The sequence below is a fragment of the Panthera uncia genome (assembly GCF_023721935.1).
Source record: "Panthera uncia isolate 11264 chromosome B2 unlocalized genomic scaffold, Puncia_PCG_1.0 HiC_scaffold_24, whole genome shotgun sequence".
Classification (NCBI taxonomy): Eukaryota; Metazoa; Chordata; class Mammalia; order Carnivora; family Felidae; genus Panthera; species Panthera uncia.
The window spans coordinates 74,333,926-74,356,572 of NW_026057580.1; the positions used below are offsets into that span (position 1 = coordinate 74,333,926).

Consider the following 22,647-nt stretch of genomic DNA (forward strand, 5'->3'; position numbering starts at 1 on the left):
ACCCTCTGCCAATACCAAAAAAACCCCCAAGTTCGTAGACAATGATATATTATTTTACATCTACTAGACTGACAAAAATTAGAAAATGAGTAAATCTGAACATGGCAAGGAGTGCAGAGAGATGTATATGCATAAGCATTTTACCCCTGGGAGAATAGTTTAAAGCAGCCATTCTTTGGAAAGCAGTATGGCACTACCTGGACAACTAAAATACACCTATAACAGGTAATTCCTCTCCTGAATATTTGTCCCTATGAAAATCTCATACAGGTACATAGTGAACACGAATGAGGATATACATGGCAGTGTTGTTTGGGTTGGGGTGTCCATTGGTGGAAAATGGATAGGTCAGTGCAGGAATGCACACCCAGAAACATAGACAGCATCTATTACGCACATTGGATCAGATGTAGCATGTAAATGAACATTAAACCACAGCACACAGTGGCAAACAGAAAGAAATGATGCACATGGATAGGAAATAGAAACACATACAACAATACACGTTCCACAAGAACACTTTCCAATGAGGAATGCACTTTAAACCCCAACACCTGCTTTTCTGTGGTGGGGGTAGTAGTAGGAATTGAAACAGCAAATGAGAATAAATGGACAAACAGAGAGGGAGGGCCTTTGGTGAATCAGTGTTATTAATATAGCATGAACTGAAGAAAATAATTCGTATCCCATTACACTAACGCCTGACTATCAAATAGGCCAAGAAAAATAAAGAAAGGAAGGAAAGGAGGGAAGTGGGGGGAGAGAGAGAGACAGAGAGAGAGGGAGGGAGAGAGAAAGAGAGAGGGGGGGATTGGAAAAAGTGTAAAAGAGGGAGTGGCAGAAGAAGCTGAAAACAGATATTTGAATTTTTGAGTCTCTGCAGAGATTTTTACATCATATTGTTTGAGTCTCTGCAGAACTGTGCCATGATTGAAAACCTGTCAGCCCTCCTGAATCTGTGATTCCTCCTGCAGAAGCAGTATCTTTTATCTGGGAAAGCAAAAGGATGAAAGAAACCTTCCAGAGCCTTATAACAAGTTTTCATGAATTTGAACTCATTGAGTTACCAGCTGAGGTAACATGCAGGCACACGTGGTCGTGGTCTTCCCTGTGCAACACTGGAGGACTAAAACCACCAACATTAAGATAATGAGATGACGGATAAGTTGCACCCCACCTGCACCTGCTAGCAAGGCTTCTGCACCCAAAAATGATCTTGCTCACCAGGTGCTGCTGCTTAGCATGGGTGATTGGATGGTCTTAGGAAGGAAGGCTAGGATGGGAATTGATGAGGGGCCAGTGGGTTTTCTCATTTCAGAAGTTGATTTGAACCTTTCTGGGACTTACGATTTTTAGTTGGGTAAGTTTTTTTTTAGAACATTGCCTGGATATATCTGAACCATGACCTTTATAGAGGGTATGTTTTAATCTTATACCTTTAATCTTAATCTTTATATGAATCACGTAAATTAAGTGTAAGAAATCTAAAGCAGGCAATTACACCCAAATATACTGAGACAAATGTCCTCTTTAATTAGAATTAAGAGAAGTAGTCATCAGAAAAATGTGTCACATCCTACATACAGTGAAAGGCCCAACTTTAGGCATCATCCTTCCCTTCCTGTCTCCATGTGGGTCACAGGGCTTTCCTTAGGGATTTATAATGAACACTATTTCCTTAGGTGGACATCATGTGCACAGTAGGAAACATGGGGAAGGGGGGAAAAATGGAAAGTGACTCCTTCAGTGAAATTCCTTTTTTTTTCTTTTTGTTTATATTACCTAAAGTCCTATGAGTGGGCTTGTGGAAGGAAATCTAGAGGCAGACATAGAAGGTAATTTAAAAGTCCCATATATGAAGCAGAAGAAAGCACAGAAGATTCAAAGAATCAATTAGTGCGACAAACGCCCACAGAGTTTCAAATGTAGCATCTCCTTAAAAGGAAAATAAAGAAAATGTTTGTTTTCTTTTACTCATACTGCATTTTTAATATATTAAAAATTCCATTCTGACCAAATTACCATTATACATGTTATAATAACAAACTCTTATTAAAATACTGATGGCACTTCTATCTGCATTTTGGAGACATTTGTACATCATTGAAAACAAAAATAATTATTTTACAGGAACCATCTGGTTTCAGCAGATATTGAACTTGATTTATTTTGATGAACATCGAAAAAGCACTGAGGATCTGGAGACGATTTTGCGAGTTCCCTATTTTGAGTACCCCAATCAAAACACGGATTTTGTTAAAAGACCATCTCCTCGTCTCTTCACTACCCACCTCCCATACTATTTGGTTCCAAGTGGCCTGAAGAACAAAAAAGCCAAAGTAAGAAAGAGACTATGGCTGTTGAAAGATAACTGCTCTTTTTCTTTATTTCATTTCCTTTCATTACACTGACACTGCATTCATCAAGCTGAAGCAAATGTGGCATTTGACATGCTTTTATTTTCAATAGCCATTTTTTTCTTATCGTGGAGAATCTGATTTTTATCTTGTACCCTTTTCCTGATCACATATGTAATACAGCCATTAAAAATGAAAGAGTATATATCTGTGCATTTAATTAACTTTATAATGTAAATTATAATATAATACACATTTTAGATTATATATCCTTTCATTTAAAAAAAAATTTTTTTTAATGTTTATTTATTTTTGAGACAGAGAGAGACAGAGCATGAATGGGGGAGGGGCAGAGAGAGAGGGAGACACAGAATCGGAAGCAGGCTCCAGGCTCTGAGCCGTCAGCCCAGAGCCCGACGCGGGACTCGAACTCACGGACTCACAGACCGTGAGATCGTGACCTGAGCTGAAGTCGGACGCTTAACCGACTGAGCCACCCAGGCGCCCCTCCTTTCATTTTTTTAATTAGCTTACTTACTAGGTGCGCTTACAATACTAGCAATTCCTTCACTGCTCTCAGTGTCCTCACCACTACCTTTTCATACTTCCACCTATTTTGGTTGGGTACCATGGATAGAGGTGTGTCTGGCGGAGTAATTGAGAGCCACAGGCCAATCATGGAGGGAGACGCAATGTAGAGAAGGGGAAACCCAAAATACAAAGAACACTGAATGTCTACAAGACATAGTTAGGAAACTATAAAGTTAAAAGAAAAAACATACTTCACCCAATTGGAAGGTATTCGGGTAAAAATATGATGTAATGAAAGCAACAGAAATAATGAATACTTCCTTTCTTTGTAGATTATTTATGTATACAGAAACCCTAAGGACGTTATGTGCTCATATTTTCACTTTTCAAAGAAGATGCCATTACCTGCTGCAACTACCATTGAGGAATTCGTGAAACTATTTCTAGAAGGAAAAGGTAAATAAACTTATATAAAGCAAGTAATAAGTTTGCGGTCCTGCAGTGAGGTTTAAGCTTAGTGAATATGACAGAGGGTAAAAAAGAAGCTGAAGTAGAGTTGAATGAGGGTGAGTAATCAATGTATTAAGCCATTGGTAGGGTTGTCCTAGATGACCATGCCCTGCCACTGTTACAAATTATGCTGCCCCTGGCTTCTCTCAGTAGACTATCAAGATTACAAAGTCGTATCACAAAGGAATATTTACATTTAGCTATGAAAACAGTGGTTCATAAGCACAGGGGTTTCTGTTCTAGCTCAGTGAGAAGAATCTCACTTCAGATCACAGGTTTGGAGCTTTGCACTGCATATTGCAAATGGCTGCTGCCAGGAGCTTCTATTTGATAAAGTTCTATTCCGTATTTGTTTCTTTTTTTATTAAATTCTTATATATTTATTTATCTGTAAATGTTTATTTTTGAGAGAGAGAGAGTGAGAGAGAAAGGAGGTGCACGCTAGTGGGGGAGGGGCAGAGAGAGGGAGACAGAGGATCTGAAGTCTGCTCTGTGCTAACAGCAGAGAGCCCTATGCGGGGCTCCAACTCAAAAACCATGAGATCATGACCTGAACCAAAGTCAGATGCCTAACCAACTGAGCCACTCAGGCGCCACTTTTATTTATTTTTAAAGTAATCTCTACACCCAACATGGGACTCCAACTCACAACCCTAAAATCAAGAGTTGTATACTCTATCCACTAAGCAAGCCAGGACCCCACCACCCCGCCCCCCCGCACTTCCTTTTGTGAGGAGGCACCACTGTAGCTGGTTGAGCAGGAGCCAGTCCTCTGAAGTTGAGGTGATGATCTGAAACAGGAGAGCTATGTTTAGTGTCAAATGTACTGTGCAGAGCAGAAGTGACTCCTCAGGGAGCCCACATGTTCCATGTAGCCAGGAAAAAGTTCTATGTGCTTGGGAAGACCAGGAGGAGTGAGAAGGAGAGGATTCTTTCCTCCATTTTCCTCCTCGGTTTTTCTAACCACATGCTATGTTGATTTTGTGTCTATTTTAAGAGACTAATTTCTCCTCGAGTTCATGTAATTGTTTTCTGGTAGAAGCTTGATGGTTCTCCCATAACCAGGTGCTAGGGGAAATCAGGACTCTAGCAGCACACTTCCTTTTCCTTCTTTGTTACTAAAGACTCCTGCATCTCCTAAGACTATAACTCATTTTCAGTGTGTTCAACACATTTACTCAATGACTATCTATTCTCCTCACAGTGCTGGGAAGCCTTTGGTTTGACCACATCAAAGGTTGGTATGAGCACAAAAGCCTCTTCAACATCGAGTTTATGATGTATGAGGAGTTGAAAAAGGTGAGAAAAGTGACATTAGTGACTTCACAGAATCTGTAAGGTAGCCTGGCTGAACGTATTGATTGCTCATGCCCAGAACACCCAAAGGGCGATATCAAATTTGAGATCCCAGACGAAGTGGACCAGGAGACATTTTTCCAGTATCACTTCTGTACTTTGTTTGCCAGGTTTTCATTTACAACCAATACTGGAAGTTTCTTTTCAAAAATCATCTGTGTGTGAGGAATTATCTGTATATGTATATGATATGCATAAGTTTGATTATTTAGAGTCAGACTATTGGTCTGTCTTTCATGGATTGTGAAATCTATTTTCTGCACTATTCATTGTAATAACATTCTAAATGTTATGTTCATCATTCTTGAGTGCATCTCTTGGGAAACTTTAATCTTGTCTGCATTGTGTATGATTAAAAATTCCCAGAAAAATTAAATGAAAATGGCTCTATATGATTAGACATAATTCAGCACCCAGTACAGTCAACTCTAATTGGCTTAAAATGTAGGAACTTCTGTTATTTATTGACTGAATCCCAGAGGAAGGCTACCGTTATGCTGAGTGTTACCGCTAAGCAATCAAGAATGTCCCAGCATTATCTGTCTTTCTTTTGTATCATATTTGGTGTGGCAAGGATGTCTCCCGTCATGGTAGCAAGGCAGTTGTAGTTGTGTCCTCAGATGATAACATGTAAGGCAGAAAGAGAGGGAACTGGGATAAAGGGGCCTTCTTGCCCTGCTTTATTTCTACTTTTTCTCTAGGAGGAAAATCATAGTAACTTCTCTTTGACTTCCTCTTTCTTTTTTAAAAAAGTTTATTTTGGGGCGCCTGGGTGGCTCAGTCGGTTGAGCGCCGACTTCGGCTCAGGTCACGATCTCGCGGTCCGTGAGTTCGAGCCCCGCATCGGGCCCCTGTGCTGACAGCTCAGAGCCCGGAGCCTGTTTCAGATTCTGTGTCTCCCTCTCTCTGACCCTCCCCCATTCATGCTCTGTCTCTCTCTGTCTCAAAAATGAATAAAAACGTAAAAAAAAAAAATTTAAAAAAAAGTTTATTTTGAGAAAGAGAGTAAGAGAGCATAAACAGTGCAGGGGCATAGAGGGAGGGAGGGAGGGAAAGAGAGAGAGAGAATCCCAAGCAGGCTCAGATCAGTCAGTGTAGAGCCGGAGGCAGGGCTCAATTCCATGACCCATGAGATCATGACTTGAGCTGAAATCAAGAGTCAGGCACATAACCAACTGAGCCACCCAGGAGCCCCTTGACTTCCTCCTTCTGTTTCAATGCCAAAATTGGGTCATATGACCAATGAGAATAATCTCTTGTAGAGACAATAGAATTGCTTTGAGGATCATGGATCAATTAGAATCATTACTGAATCAGGACTGGGCACTAATGCCAGAACATCACCAGGTGAACTCTTAGCAGGGAAGAAGAGAAAGAGCTGAGAGGCAAGTTCTCCTAAGGACGTCTCCATCCTGAGTATTTGTCACTAGTCTGTTACACCTGCCCCAGAGCATGATACTAAGCCTAGACTTTCTTGTTGAGTCCATATCACCTACCAAATAGAGATTCAGTGTCTGGCTCGCCTTGAAACCTTCCTCACGATATGATCCCGCTATTGCTTCCACCCTCATCTCCCATATTCTCATCCAAAGCCAGTTTCCACTAGCTCTACGGAAATTGAACTTCTAACTGTCCTGTGACCTGTTATCTCACAACTTCTACGCAACCACGATGTTGCAGATATTCTTTCATTTCTCTAGACTCCATATCTTTAGTTTGTCTACCTAGAAAATTCCCATTTTTACTTTAATTCCCAGAACAAATTTCTTGTCTTTGTTGAAATATTCTGAGTTCTGTTACACAATTAGCCTTTCCCAAAGGTCCTTGTACTGAATTCCTAGGATTCATCCCCAGTTGTGTCTCTGTTCACTCGCACCATCTCACAGGGCAGTGTCTGTCATTTAGTAGCTACTCCCCAAATACTTGCTGGTAACACAGATAAAACAAAATACGAGTGTTCTCAAAATGAACCCAAATGTGCTCTCAAACAGTGGACAAGTGATGGATTAATTTATCAAGAAGGAATAAGCAAGTCACATCTCAAGGAACAGCTCCACTTTCTAAGCAACCTAAGCACCTACGATGTTCACTCCCATAATGATATTTATCTATGACACTTGTATAAGTCTTCTTTGTGATAACATGCATAATTTATCATACTGTGATTTGTTTCAGGATCTCAGAGGTTCTATATTAAAAATCTGCAAATTTCTGGGGAAGGAATTAAGTGATGAGGACATGGATACTGTGGTGAGCCAGGCCATGTTTGAGAACATGAAGTTAGACCCACGGGCAAATTATGACAATATACTAAAGGACCAATTTGGGATACAAGAAAAAGGTCATTTCCTTCGCAAAGGTGAGGTTGAACAGTGAATGTCTGTATTGTACTGTGTCACAAATGAACCAAGTGTAGCTTCTAAGCTTCCTGGCTCACTTTTCTAACATGGACCCTTATGGCCCAGTTCCCGTCACTAGACAAATGATTTTCCATGATTTCTTCTTGTTGCTCTTCAAGAGACTATATAATGTAAGTGAATGTATCTGATGAATAGCCTAAAATCAAAAGGCCTTCTCCATGGCCCCTGGAAATCTACCAATGCCAGTACAATGTCTGCCACAAAATGGTTGTTCATTTACTGTTAGATTGTTTCCTTCCATTAGCATGGGATCAGCACATGATGATGAGGCAATGCTGGGCTGTTGGCCAACAATGACTGCCCTTCCATTTCTGTGATTTATCCCTGAGTGTCCCCAGGGCTGAATTAACAACATGCATTCACTGATCTTTTGTTATTGCACGGGACTATCGTGTGTCCTCTAGTAAACCTCATAAAAATGTGTAAGTTTCTCTCATTTATTATAATATCTCATACCTCTGATGAGTGAGTTTTTAAGTGAATGACTCCTTCCTGTAACTGATAAATTTCACCATGTTTTAATATTTTTGTTACTTGTATAATCATTCTAAGTTATATTTATGATCTTCTATCTTAGTACATGGAACATCTGTAATACAGAACTATAGACATAAATTTTGCACTTAATCATAGGGTTCCATGCCTCTTCTTCAAGTAGTAATAAATATTGGCTTTGATTTCTCTCAGTATTTCTGTCACCTGAACTCTTCATATATCTTTACCTGCTCAATTAAAAAATGTGAAGCACTGGTAACTCAGAGCCAACCTAAAGTGGAGACATTCCCTTCCTGTTATGCTCAGAACACCCTGTCTTGTAGTAGACCACATCCCTTCTCAACTGCCATAATCATTGCACTTGAAGTTTGTTTTCCCTTGAAAAAATAAAATTTTCTGTGTTTATACATCTTTAACTTACCTGAAAATGAGAGACTCAAATAGCTAAGAAGACAAGGAGGAGGAGCCAATTTTCCTTGTGGAAGTAGAGCACATTCCCATATGTTTCTTCTACATAGACATGTACTTTTCTCTTACATTTTATCTAAAGGAACATCATTTGCACTAACTTTACCACTCCTACATGGTTTCCTTTGTGTTTTCAGTTTTGTTAGTATTTCAGTTTGTTTCAGTCATTTGTTTATTTCAGAGTGCTTTTACAATCAGTGTTTCCTGTCTTGCCTTTCCTTCTATCACCACATTTGTCATCACATCTCTGTGTCTATAACTTTTTTAAATATAATTTATTATCAAGTCAGCTAACATACATTGTATACAGTGTACTTTTTGTTTCGGTGATAGATTCCCGTGATTCTTCGCTTACATACAACACCCAGTGTTCATTCCAACAGGTGAGATGCCCATCACTTATTTTCCCCTCTCCCCTGCACCCCCCTGCCCACCCATCAACCCTCACCTTTGTCTCTGTATTTAAGAGTCTCTTATGGGTTTGCCTCCCTCTGTGTTTGAAGTTATTTTTTCCCATTGCCTTCCCCCACGGTCTTCTGTTAAGTTTCTCTCAAGTTCCACATATAAGTGAAAACATATGATATGTCTTTCTCTGACTGACTTATGTCACTTAGCATAATGCCCTCCAGTTCCATCCACGTTGTTACAAATGACCAGATTTCATTCTTTCTCATTGCCAAGTAGTATTCCATTGTATATATAAACCACATCTTCTTTATCCATTCATCAGTTGATGGACATTTCGGCTCTTTCCATAATTTGGCTATTGTTGAAGGCACTGCTATAAACATTGACCCTTTCAAACAGCATACTTATATCCCTTGGATAAATACCTAGTAGTGCTATTGCTGGGTCATAGGGTAGTTCTATTTTTAATTCTTTGAGGAACCTCCACACTGTTTTCCAGAGCGACTGCACAAGTTTGCATTCCCACCAACAGTGCAAGTGGGTTCCTGTTTCTCCACATCCTCACCAATATATGTTGTTTCCTGAACTGTTAATTTTAGCCACTCTGACTGGTGTGAGGTGGTATCTCAATGTGGTTTGATTTGTATTTCCCTGATGATGAGTGACATGGAGCATCTTTTCATGTGTCTGTTGGCCATCTGGATGTATTTTTTGAATAGACACTGGAAAAGTGTCTATTCATGTCTTCTGCCCATTTCTTCACTGGATTATTTGTTTTTCAGGTTTTGAGTTTGCTAAGTTCTTTATAGACTTTGGATCCTAACCCTTTATCAGATATGTCGTTTGCAAATATCTTCTTCCATTCCATCAGATGCCTTTTAGTTTTGTTTTGTTGATTGTTTCCTTTGCAGTGCAGAAGCTTTTTATCTTGATGAGGTCCCAATCGTTCATTTTTGCTTTTATTTCTCTTGCCTTTGGAGACGTGTCAAACAAGAAATAGCTGCAGGTGAGGTCAAAGACGTTGTTGCCTGTTTTCTCCTCCAGGGTTTTGATGGTTTTCCTGTCTCACATTCAGGTCTTTCATCCATTTGGAGTTTATTTTTGTGTATGGTGTAAGAAAGTGGTCCAGTTCATTCTTTGGCATGTTGCTGTCCAGTTCTCCCAGCACCATTTGCTAAAGAGACTATCTTTTTTCCATTGGATACACTTTCCTGCTTTGTTAAACATTAGTTGGCCATACATTTGTGGGTCCAATTCTGGGTTCTCTATTCTATTCCATTGATCTACGTGTCTGTTTTTGTGCCAGTACCATACTGTCCTGTTGATTACAGCTTTGTTGTAGAGTCAGGGGTTTTGATGCTTCTCGCTTTGGTTTTCTTTTTCAACATTCCTTTGGCTATTCTGGGTCTTTTGTGGGTCCATATAAATTTCAGGATTGTTTGTTCTAGATTTCAGAAAAATGCCAGTGCAATTTTGATTGGGATTGCATTGAATGTGTAGATTGTTTTGGGTAGTGTTGTCATTTTAACAATATTTGTTCTTCTAATCCATAAGCAAGGAATGTTTTTCCATTTCTTTGTGTCTTCTTCAATTTCTTTCATAAGTTTTCTATAGATTTCATCATACAGCTCTTTTACATCTTTGGTTAGGTTTACTCCTAGATATTTTATGGTTCTCAGTGCAGTTGTAAATGGGATCAATTTCTTGATTTCTCTTTCTGTTACTTGTTTATTGGTGTATAAAAACGCAACCAATTAATATACATTGATTTTGTATCCTGCGACTTTGCTGAATTCATGTATCAGTTCTAGCAACTTTTTGGTGGAGTCTTTCATGTTTTCCATGTACAGTATCATATCGTCTGTAAAAAGTGAAAGTTTGACTTCTTCTTTGCCAATTTTGATGCGTTTTATTTCATTTTGTTGTCTGATTGCTGAGGCTAGGACTTCCAACACTATGTTAAACAACAGTGGTGAGAGTGGTTAGCCCTGTCATGTTCCTGATCTCAGAAAATTAACTAACTTTGCTAGTTAAGGGTCTGTTCAAATTTTCTATATCTTCCCATTTGAGTATTGGTAGTGTGTGGGTGTCTAGAAAATTGTCCATTTCTTCCAGGTTGTCCAGTTTTTTGGCATATAATTTTTCAAAGTATTCTCTAATTGTTTTATTTCTATGGTGTTGGTTGTGATCTCTCTTCTTTCATTAATGATTTTATCTATTTGGGTTCTCTCTCTTTTCTAATTAGAAGTCTGGCTAGGTGGTTATCAATTTTGTTCATTTTTTCAAAAACAAACAGCTCTTAGATTCATTGATCTGTTCTATTCATTTTTTGGATTCTATACTTTTTATTTCTGCTCTAATCTTTATTATTTCTCTTCTTATGCTGGTTTTGGGGTTTCTTTGCTCTTCTGCTTCTAGTTCCTTTAAGTGTGCAATTAGGTTATGTATTTAGGACCTTTCTTGCTTCTTGAGATAGGCCTGGGTTGCAATGTATTTTCCCCTTAGGACTGCCTTTGCTGCATCCCAAAGGGTTTGGACTGTCATGTTTTCATTTTAATTTGCTTCCATATATTTTTTAATTTCTTCTCTAATTGCCCGGTTGATCCATTCATTCTTTAGTAGGATGTTCTTTAACCTCCATGCATTTGGAAGCTTTCTAAATTTTTTTTTTGTGGTTGATTTCAAGTTTAATAGCATTGGGATCTGAAAATATGCATGGTATGATCTCATTTCTTATATATTTATTGAGAGCTCTTTTGTGACCCAGTATGTGATCTACCTTGAAGAACATTCCATGCGCACTCGAAAAGAATGTGTATATTGCTGCTTTTGGATGAAAAGTTCTGAATATATCTGTCAAGTCCATCCAGTCCAGTGTGTCATTCAAGGCAATTGTATCTTTATTGATTTTCTGCCTAGATGATCTGTCTATTGTTGTAAGTGGAGTGTTAAAGTCCTCTGCAATTACCATATTCTTACCAATAAGATTGCTTTTGTTTGGTATTAATTAATTTATGTATTTGGGTGTATCAAGTTGGGGGCATAAACATTTACAATTGTTAGCTCTTCTTGATGGATAGACCCATAATTATGATATAATGTCCTTCTTCAACTCAGGTTACAACCTTTAGTTTAAAATCTAGTTTGTCTGATATAAGTATGGCTACTCCATCTTTCTCTGGACTTCCAGTAGCATGATAGATGGTTCTCTAACCCCTCACTTTCAATCTGAAAGTGTCCTCAGTTCTAAAATGAGTCTCTTGTAGGTGACATACAGATGGATCTTGGGTTTTTTGTCCATTCTGATACCTTATGTCTTCTGAGTGGAGCATTTAGTCCATTTTCATTCAGACTTATTATTGAAAGATATGGATTTAGTGTCATTGTGTTGTCTGTAGGTTTCATGCTTGTGGTGATGTCTCTGGTCCTTTGTAGTCTTCACAGCATTTCACTCACAGAGTCCCCCTTAGGATTTCTTGCAGGGCTGGTTTAGTTCATGAGCTCCTTCAGTTTTTGTTTGTATGGGAAAGGCTTTATCGCATAAAAATTCTTGACTGCATACTTTTTGTATTAAGCACATTGAATATTTCCTGCCACTCCCTTCTAGCCTGCCAAGTTTCAGTGGTTAGGTCTGCTACTATCCTTATGTTTCTACCCTTGTAGATGAAGGCCCATTTGTCCCTAGCTGCTTTCAGAATTCTCTCTTTATCTTTGTATTTTGCCAGTTTCACTATGATATGCCTTGCAGAAAACCAATTCTTGTTAAATCTGAAGGGAGTTCTGTGCTTCCTGAATTTGGATGTCTGCCTCCTTACCCAAATGAGGGAAGTTCACAGCTATAATTTGTTCAAGTAAACCTTCTGCCCCTTTCTCTCTCTTTTCCTCTTTCAGAACTCTTATGATATGGATATTATTTTATGTTTCATTGAATCCCTTAGTTCTCTAATTCTCCCTTGTGGGCTAGTATTTTCTTATCTCTCTTTCCACAGCTTCATTGTTTCCCACAATTTTATCTTCTATTTCATTTAATCTCCCCTCTACTTCCTCCCTCCTTGATTTCACTGCATCTAATTTATTTTGCACTTCATTTACAGCATTTCTTAATTCATCATGACTATTCCTTAGTTCTTTGATCTCTGCAGCAATAGATTCTCTGCTGTCTTTTATGCTTTTTACAAGTCCAGCAATAATCTTATGACTATTATTCTAAATTCTTGCTCAGATATATTGTTTGCATCTGTTTAGCAATTCTCTAGTGTCATTTCTTCCTGGAATTTCTTTGAGGAGAATTCTTCTGTTTTGTCATTTTGGCTAGTTTTCTGTCCCATATGTGTTTTAATAGTATGTCCTGCACTTGTGAGCACTTTTATATTAAAAAGGGGTCATACACTGTCCAGGGCCTGGCCCTTCAGGAGGTGTTTTTTGGAGTATGTTTCTTGCTCTCTGTTGTCACTTTGGTTGCTTTATCTCCCTACTTGTAGTGATGTTTTGGGCCCTCCACCAGGTATGCTTTGATTTGTTCATTGAAGTAACTCTGGAAAAAATTTTAAAAACAGTGGAGGTGGTGGAAGAAACCTTATCCCATACAAAGAGAGAAATAACAGGGGTGGGGAAAAAGGAAAGGAAAAAAAATTGACTGGGCAGAGAATCAGAGAAACTATACAGCCTAACCCAGAGAGAGAGAGACAGAGAGAGAGGAAAATAATGAAGAAGGAGATACAGAAGATGTATAAAAAGAATAGATTAAAAATGTCTGCATGAGGCGTCTGGGTGGCTCAGTCAGTTAAGCATCCTACAATGGCTCTGGTCATGATCTCGGGGTTTTTGGTTTTGAGCCCCATGTCGAACTCTGTGCCGACAGCTCAGAGCCTGGAGCCTGCCTCAGATTCTGTGTCTCCCTCCCTCTTTGCCCCTCCCCTGCTTGTGCTCTGTCTCTCTCTGTCTCTCAACAATAAATAAATGTTAAAAATTTTTAAAAAGAATTTCTGATTAAACAAACCAACAACCAGAATAACCAGAATAGACAAGGGAAGGAATAAGAGAAAGAAAAGGAATAAGAAAAAAAATTATACACGCACACACACACACACACACACAAAATAAGAATTGACCAAGAACCAATTCAGAAAATGCAAAAACGCTGGACCTATATCTGCCAGTGCCTTGGGGCTGGTGGCTGTGCTGGTCTGGAGGAGGGGGGGTATGATTCCATCCAGTGTCAATCTTGCTCCAGTAGATACATAGTTACCAGGTGTAGAGGGGCATGGTTTCCTATAGGCAGGTCCTGCCTCCACTGTGGGCTCCTTGTCCGTTTCCCGAAGCCCCACCTTGTTGGTGATGGGGAGATAAATGGGACACCCCAGCTTCTCCCCACCAGACTGGGAGTCCCAAACCACTCTTTTCAGGCTATCCTCACAGTGCCCTGCCGGTGCAAGTGGGCCAGTTCGTTCAATGTCTTAAAGGATCCTTCTCTGCACAGCCTGGTTCCGGGGAAGTGCCACTCCGTCAAGCCAGCCAACAAAGGGCTTCTGACTCCTCACAGTGCCACATGGGCACAAGCCACTGGTTTGCCCTGCTCCACAGTCTCCTGTACCTCCCAGGTGCTAGACTGGGATTCAAACCCCCGTGTCTTAAAGGATCTCACTTCCTGCGTCCCGGTCCCAGGGTAGGGTCACTCCACCAGCCAACTGACAAAGGGTCTCTGACCGGCAGGCACCTGCAGGCTCTTTTGTCCTTGGAGGCTATATGACTTCTTCCCACAGCACTATAGGGAGAGGATAGCTCTCTCCGACTGCACCTGTCAGCTCGAGAGCTGGGGCTGGCTCCACTTCTCCTCAGGTGCATGAGCAGGACAGCAGGCTCCAGTCCAGACAAAGCTCCGCAACCCTAGAATGAGGTAGAAATTGCTTCTTTTTCCTTTTTTTCCATTCCCCGGTCTGTGGTTTTGGGGTTTTTTAAATATTTTTTTAATGTTTATTTTTGAAGGAGAGAGAGACAGAGTGTGAGTGGAGGAAGGGCAGAGAGAGAGGGAGACACAGAATCCGAAGCAGGCTCCAGGCTCTGAGCTGTCAGCACAGAGACCGACGCGGGGCTCGAATTCACAACAGCGAGATCATGACCTGAGCCGAAGTCAGACGCTTAACCGACTGAGCCACCCAGGGGCCCCCGGTCTGTGGTTTTTCTCTTGTCCAAATTCATTCCTACACTTCCACAGTTTCTCTTTCTCTTCCTTTTGTCTCTCCACTGAAGGGGATCCCTCCCTCTGTGCCTACGCCCCCCCCCCCATTTTATCTCTCCCAATTTGCAATCACACACCTATGGCCTCCCAAGTTGTCCCCGTGGGCCTCTGGAGATGCTTCTGTCACTCTGTAGCCTGGATTCCTGGGATTCCCAGTCTTCTGGCCTCAATACTGCCATGTTTGAGGGAGGAGGGAACTTAGGGTCCCCCTACTTCTCTGCCATCTTGACTCCTCCTGTGTCTATAAGTTTAATGTAAAACTGTAATAAACCTTCTGTGGGTACAGATGGAAGAGTTGCAGGTGAGCCATTCAAAACTGTAAGAACTTGGGCTATATTTTAAAAATTCTCTGAGCAACCATGTCCTTATCAGTAAATATTTGCCCAGGGCCATCTGACTTTTGAAACTTTTAAAGGACTCCTGTGAACTCTAATAGCCCATGCTAGCCTGGAACAAAATAGTAAAGTAGCTGCATGAGTTTTCTCCTTTTCCAGGTGGCTGACAGCTAAGGAGTTGGGCTAGTTTTCTTAAATCACATCATATTTACTGTGATCAGTTTGTGTGCCCTCTTGCCATCAGGTGGGAGAGGGAGGGCATGCTCATGTGCAGGAGCAAATGGGGCCTTAGCGGGGAGGAAAATGGAAGGGTAAACAATGGTGTTTCTCCCAACACTAGGGCATCATGCCCCCTCATCCCAGAGTTTTCATTGAAACAATTTGTTTGCTTTTCCTCCAGGTACCATTGGAGACTGGAAAAATTACATGACTGTTGAGCAGAATGAAAGGTTTGACAAGATTTTCCAAAAGAATATGAAAGATTTTCCCTTGAAGTTCATCTGGGATATGAATGAGGAATAGAATTCTAGGTGATGCACAACTATTTTCAGAAATCACCTTCAGAAGGAAACATATTGAATTTTACATTTTCATCTTTGACTGTCATGGGCTTATTACTGAAAACTCTCAATGATTAATAAATATTAATATGTTGTCTTTACATCATTTGCCATCTGTGGCCTGTTTTCCATTTGCTGAATTCCTCAGTTTGTGATCAGGAGAGGATTCCTCTCTTTGTTTTGGTGTATAATTATGGAGTTGATTTTATTCTACATTCAGCAATTCCAAAGCTCTTGAGCAACAAAGGAGGTCTTAATGTATGATTGATTTGAAATCATAAAATAGAAGCCTTGTCACTTATAAAAAAACTGTTTATGGTTTTTCTTCATATTTTAGAATTTAATTTTTAGGTGATCAGATGAGTCAACATTTCATTTTATGGTTTCTATGTTTTGTTTCTAACAGAGTGTTCCTGTCACAAGTATTTTCATGTATTCATAAATCCTATTTTTATTTAATCTGAACATTTATCTTGTGTTGTAAGACACAAATCATTTAATGAATAGCCATCATTTTCCTACTGATTAAAATAGACATTATCTTGTTCTAAAGAATTTTCTGCCCATGAGTTGATTTACATAAAATGAGGTATTTTCTGTTGATATACTTTTCTTTTTCATAACCATGCCATAATTTCTAACATAAACTGTCATGATGAGTTTTGTTAGAATTTTGTTAAGTAATGCTTTACTCTTAAAAAAATCATTTGAAAACTGACATCGACACTAATTGAGTCTTCCCATTCAGAGATTTTATACACTCACCATTTATTTGTGGGTTTTTTTCTGGTCACTTAGTGAAGGTACATGGCCCTTAAATAAGCCTTGCTCATTTCTTATAAAGTTTATCCTAATCAGGTATAGATGGTATTTGTAGCTATTGGGAGGAGGATTTTTTTTTCTTTTTTCTTTTTAGAGAAAGAGAGAGCAAGAGTAGGGGAGAGGGGTGGGGGTGGGGCAAGAGAGGGAGAGGGAGGGAGAGAGAGGGGGAGAGAGAGAGACAGAGAGAGAGAGAGAATCTTAAGCAGGCTCCATGCTCAGCAGGGAGCCTGACGCAGAGCTCAATCTCACAAATCTGGAATCATGACCTGAGCCAAAATCAAGAGTCAGATTTTCAGTGGACTGAGCCACCCAGCTGCCCCAGGGCACCTCTTTAAATTTTGCACCAGATGTAGGTGTCTTAATCACCTTATCATAGTCCTTAGGAGTTCCATAATGCTTTTCAGAGTTTCTTGGCCTCCATTCCCCAAAACATTAGGTATTTGCCATCTGGAGCTTTTAATAATGCTTCCAGAGTCTGCATTACTTCATAATTTTGTGCCACCAATCATGCCTTAAGAAAAAAGTGTATAAATGCTGATGTAAGGCAAATCCAATTAAAAGGTTACATGAACATTTCCTAGTTAAGGGGAAACCAGCAACAGAAATCAATAATATCTCTTATGAATGACAAGGATGAGTTCTTGATTGTACTGTCACAGACTCCAAAGATATATGTACCGAGAAGCAAAAGGATGCATTCCAGGAGAAAAGAGATCGTGGACTTTCAATATCTATGTGCTAGCACATTATTTGTGTTGTGGAGGTGCAGACAGGAAGTAGGTAAACTACTTCAAGTAGCTTACCGTGTTTGTCTTTCAGAGAATATTAGGCAGCAAAGGTAGGCATTTTATAATGATATATCCAAATGAGTCACACTTCTAGTAGGAAGTGACTTCAGGGAGACCAATGAGTTCTAAAGTGATGGGAAAAGTTTTTCATAAATGACACAAGGAGTACAAGTTCATATAAATATGTGCATGGGTATAATGTCAGCTTGTTTGTTGCTCTAGGACCTGTGTCAAGGTAACAGACAGAATACTGCCAAAAAGGTATGCTGTGAAGTTTATAGGCTTTTGTTCAAGTCATGTTTGTTGGGCAAGCCACTTGGAAAGAAAAGGTAAGGGGGGGCTTCTTTGCATAAATGAAGGTGCTCAGGGGACAAGCAGAATGAAGCCATATTATTGCCCCAAGCAGACAATTAGAGACCTGGAAATTACTATACTGTGAGCTACTTCCACATGCTGAAGATATTAATCAACAGGTTATTGGTTGGACCATACCAGTTCAAACATGTCTAAATGTGACATAATCAGTAAAATAAAATGAATTACACTCCAAATTGGTGGTATCTTTAATAGGTTGATTCTTATGGAACTCAGACTGTCTAGATAGTATGGATCTGGAACGTTTTCAGATGTTCTAGACAGCTGTACTTTTTGGATAATGTTTTCTAAAAGAACTTTTTAAACAATTTGGATGGACCCCCTTCAGTAACAGCTGCACAAATGTTGCCTGCATTTACATCTGTAGCAAGCAAAATTGCTTCAAGTTAAAACAATTCTTTTTTTTTTCAAGTTTAAAAATTTTTGATTTTATTCATTTTTAAGAGAGAGAGACAGAGTACGAGTGGGAGAGGGGCAGAGAGAGAGAGGGAGACACAGAATCTGAGCAGGCTCCAGGCTCTGAGCTGTCAGCACAGAACCTGACATGGGGCTCAAACTCACGAACGGTGAAATCATGACCTGAGCCGAAGTCGGAAGCTTAACCAACTGAGCCATCCAGGTGCCCCTCAAGTTAAAACAATTCTGAAGGGCAGCCCACTTGTTTCCATTTTGGGCTGTAATGAATAATACTGCTATGAACATTTATGTACAAGTCTTTGAGAAGACATATGTTTGTATTTCTTTTGGGTCGATTCCTAGAGGTGGAAATGCCAAACTGCTTTTCAAGGAGACTACCTTTACATCTCCACCATTTGTGAGGATCCCTATTTCTCTATACTCTTGCTAATGCTTGTTGTTATCTGGCTTTTTTATTATAGCTATTCTAGGGGGTATGAAGTAGTATATCATTGTTGTTTTACTTTTCATTTCCGTAATAACAAAATGCTGTTGATCATCTTCTCATATGCTCATTAGTCACTTGGCAAGTATATCTTGCCAAAATATCTATTCAACATTTTGCCCATTTTATTTATTTGTTTGTTTGTTTTGGAGAGCTTGAGCAGGGAAGGGACAGAGAGTGAGGGACAAAGAGAATCTTAAGCAGGCTCCATGCCCAGGATGAAGCCTGAGGTGGCGCTCAATGTCATGACCAACTGTGAGATTATGACCTGAGCCAAAATCAAGTTGGACACTTAGCACACTGAGCCACCCAGGGGGCCCCATTTTTTCCATTTTTAAAAAAGTGTTGCTTATCTCCTTACTATCAAGTGTAAGAGTTCTTTACATAGTCTGGATACTCTTATTGGTAATTCACAAGTATTTTCTTAGTCTGTACCTTAACTTTCGATTTTAAAATGATGTCTTTTGAAGTGGTAAAGTTTTGAAATTTGATGAAGTCCAAATTATCAATTTTTTCATTTTATGACTTTGCCTTTTCTGTCGTCAGAAATTCTTGCCTTCCTAACAAGGTCAAGGAAATTATTTCCAACATTTCTTTTACTAGTTTTCTCATGTGAACTCTTGAATTAGAGTCTTCAATCTATTCTGAAGTAATTCCTGTGTTTGTGGAAAAGGTTGAAATTCATCTTTTTGATGTAGATATCTAAATATCCCAGATAATTTATTGAAAAGACCATCCTTTTTCTCACTGACTTACCTTGGCACCTTAGTGGAAAATAAATTGACCATAAATAAAAAGTTTGTTTCTGGAGGGATGTCTGATGGCTCAATTGGTTAAGCATGCAAATCTTCATTTTGCCTCAGGTCATGATTTCATGGTTTGTGAGTTCAAGCCCCACATCACAGCACAGAGCCTGCTTGGTATTCTCTGTCTCCCTCCTCTTCTGCCCTTCCCTTGTTTGTGCTCTCACTCTCCTCTCTCTCTCTCCCTCTCTCTCTCTCTCATAAACAAACAAATAAACAAACATTTTTAAAAAGTTTGTTTCTGGAGGGGGAGGAGCCAAGATCGTGGAACAGCATGGAAGCATTTTTTCTCCCATCCATGAAATACAGCCAGACCAACACTAAACCATCCTACAGACCTAGAAAACTGATTGGAGGATTAACACAACAATCTGCACAACCTGAACCACAGAATTCAGCAGGTTCGCGGCACGGAGAGCTGAACTTGGGGAGTGAGAAGCCGCGGGAAGGGAGGTGCTTTTGCGGGCGGAGAGAGAACAGAGATGGGGGTGGGGTAGGGAGAATACAAGAAAAGCACGCTTCCCCAAAAGCAGCTGGAGAGAAAGTGGAAAATTGGAAATAACCACAGGGACTAAACTAAAAAGGGAGAAGGAAGAAAGGAGAGGGTTTAAATTCCATTAAGACTGTAAACAAGGGGAGCGCAAAGGCTGCAACCCTGCAGCTCGATACCTGGCGGTGCTCTGGTGGGAAGGGCGAATCCCCAGGAACAGAATGGGGTCTGGGAGGTCCTCGGGCCACACGGGGAAAAGCGGTTCCACTGCTGGAAGGACATTTGGTAGAGACTGTTGAAGCCACCTGGTCCCAGCAGACTTCAGAGGCGGCCACATTCGCTGGTGCTGGGGCAAGATTGTTGAGGGTGAAGCCTGGTGCCAGATGTGTTTTGTGATTTTCCATAATCCTTGAGACGCTGCTGCTACACTGTCTCGCAAACATTTTCTGGGACGGGCTGGCACGTGGCCTCAGTCTCGGGGCACCGGCAGCAGCAGGGTCAAGCAAGCGTTCCTGGGTGCAGCCGATATTCCGATATTCAGCCATTGCTCATTCGGCCATTGCTCAGTGAGACCCTCCCGCAGAGGGACGGAATGGGTCAAAGCCGCAGCCCTTCAGAAGTAAGGGGCCGGGAAAATAGCTGCATCTGAGACAAAACTTGGGAGAGAGGTACTGCCTGGAGCCTGGTCACGGAGCGTGAAAAAGCAGGGAGTGGACAGTTGCTGAAGACAGGACCGGTGCGCGATTGCTGATCCAGAACAGACTGGGTGGCTGGGTGGCGCTATTTTTAACCACTCCCACGCCTGTGCATACACACCTATGAACACTGCAACAATCCACCCCAGGAGGCTAGCAGCGCCATCTAGTGGAGAGCGGAGCTGTTACACTGAGCCCCACCCAACTGGGCTAACTGCTCTTCAAGAACACAAGCCTCACTGCCAACTTAATTTATGGATTATGAAGAGCTACATAGACTGACTTCTAGGGGAAAACGAAGCAGTTTTAGTCCTACTTCAATCTGTTAGCAGGTTCATCTATTCAATTTTTTTCTTTTTCTTTTTCCTTTTTCTCTTTTACAATTCTTTTTCTTGAATACAGAAAAGGAAAAAAATTCATTTTTATTTTCAATTTTTATTAAAAATATCTCTTTAATTTTTATTACCATATTTTTTACTTTTGTGTAAATTTTTTCAAATTCTACTTTACTTCCATCACTTTATTTTAGTCTACTTCAGTGTACTCACCTTTTCAAATTTTCAAACAATTTCCTTTTTTGCTTTCTTTTTCTTTTTGTCTCTTTTTCATTTCTTTTCTTTTTCTTGAATGCAGAAAGAGAAAAACTTCATTTTTTACCTTCAATCTCTTTTAAAAATATTTTTATTTAATTTTTATTACTATATTTTTTTGCTTTTATGTAAATTTCTTCAAATTCTATCTTACTCCATCATTTTATTTTAGTCTACTACAGTCTATTCATTTTTCCAAATTTTCAAACGATTTCTTTTTTCTTTCTTTTTTCTTTTTATCTTTTTTCTCTTTTTCATTTCTCTTCTTTTTTAACTACAGAAAATTTTTAAAAATCACATTTATTTTTAATTTTTATTAAAAATATTTTTCTTTATTTTTTTCTACTATATTATTTACTTTTGTGTATATTTTTTCAAATTCTATTTTACCCCAATCATCTCATTTTAGTCTACCTCAGTGTATTCATTTTTTCAAATTCTCAAACGATTTCCTTCCCCCCCGTTTTTTTTCTTTAATCTGTCAAACCACTTTCAACACCCAGACCAAAACACACCTAGGATCTATCATCATCTATTATATTTGTGTGTGTGTTTTTAATTTTTAATTTTAATTTTTTTTAATTTTAATTGTTTTAATTTCAATTTTTCTACCTCATTAATTCCTTTTCTCCCTTCAAAATGACAAAACGAAGGAATTCACCCCAAAAGAAAGAGCACGAAGAAATGACAGCCAGGGATTTAAACAACACAGATACAAGCAAGATGTCTGAACCAGAATTTAGGATCATGATAATAAGAATACTAGCTGGAGTTGAAAATAGATTAGAATCCCTTTCTGCAGAGATAAAAGAAGTAAAAAATAGCCAGAATGAAATTAAAAATGCTGTAAGTGAGCTGCAATCACAGATGGATGCAGTGGCGTCAAGGATGGATGAGGCAGAACAGAGAATCAGCGACATAGAGGACTAACTTATCGAGAATAATAAAGTAGAAAAAAGAGGGAGATTAAGGCAAAAGAGCACTATTTAAGAATTAGAGAAATCAGTGACTCATTAAAAAGGAACAGCATCAGAATCATAGGGGTTCCAGAAGAGGAATAGAGAGAAATAGAGGTAGAAGGGTTATGTGAGCAAATCATAGCGGAAAACTTCCCTAACCTGGGGAAAGACACAGATACCAAAATCCAGGAAGCACAGAGGACGCCCATTAGATTCAACAAAAACCGATCATCAAACGAGGCATATCATAGTCAAATTCACAAAATACTCAGGCAAGGAGAGAATCATGAAATCAGCAAGAGAAAAAAAAGTCCCTAGCCTACAAAGGAAGACAGATCAGGTTTGCACCACACCTATCCACAGAAAACTTGGCAGGCCAGAAAGGAGTGGTGGGATATATTCAGTGTGCTGAATCAGAAAAATATGCAGACAAGAATTCTTTATCCAACAAGGCTGTCATTCAAAATAGGAGAGATAAAAAGTTTCCCAGAAAAACAAAAATTAAAGGAGTTTGTGACCACTAAACCAGCCCTGCAAGAAATTTTA

The 22,647-nt window shown here is 39.6% G+C and overlaps 1 protein-coding gene across 6 annotated transcripts in view; it reads left to right on the top strand.

Annotated features, from left to right (window-relative positions):
* Nucleotides 1-16,360, top strand: part of LOC125938838 (amine sulfotransferase-like) — a 38,860-nt gene extending 22,500 nt beyond the window's left edge. For 5 of the 6 annotated variants that reach the window (XM_049654226.1, XM_049654224.1, XM_049654228.1 and 2 more), the window contains 5 exons: nucleotides 2,131-2,339; nucleotides 3,221-3,344; nucleotides 4,603-4,697; nucleotides 6,930-7,113; nucleotides 15,519-16,360. In XM_049654226.1, coding sequence (XP_049510183.1) covers nucleotides 2,131-2,339; nucleotides 3,221-3,344; nucleotides 4,603-4,697; nucleotides 6,930-7,113; nucleotides 15,519-15,640 — 734 coding nt within the window. In that variant the 3' untranslated portion in view covers nucleotides 15,641-16,360. Of the gene's footprint in view, nucleotides 1-2,130; nucleotides 2,340-3,220; nucleotides 3,345-4,602; nucleotides 4,698-6,929; nucleotides 7,114-8,470; nucleotides 8,521-15,518 lie in introns of all 6 variants that reach the window. The other variant, XM_049654229.1, reaches the window with a different exon arrangement.
* The last annotated feature ends 6,287 nt before the right edge of the window (nucleotides 16,361-22,647 follow it).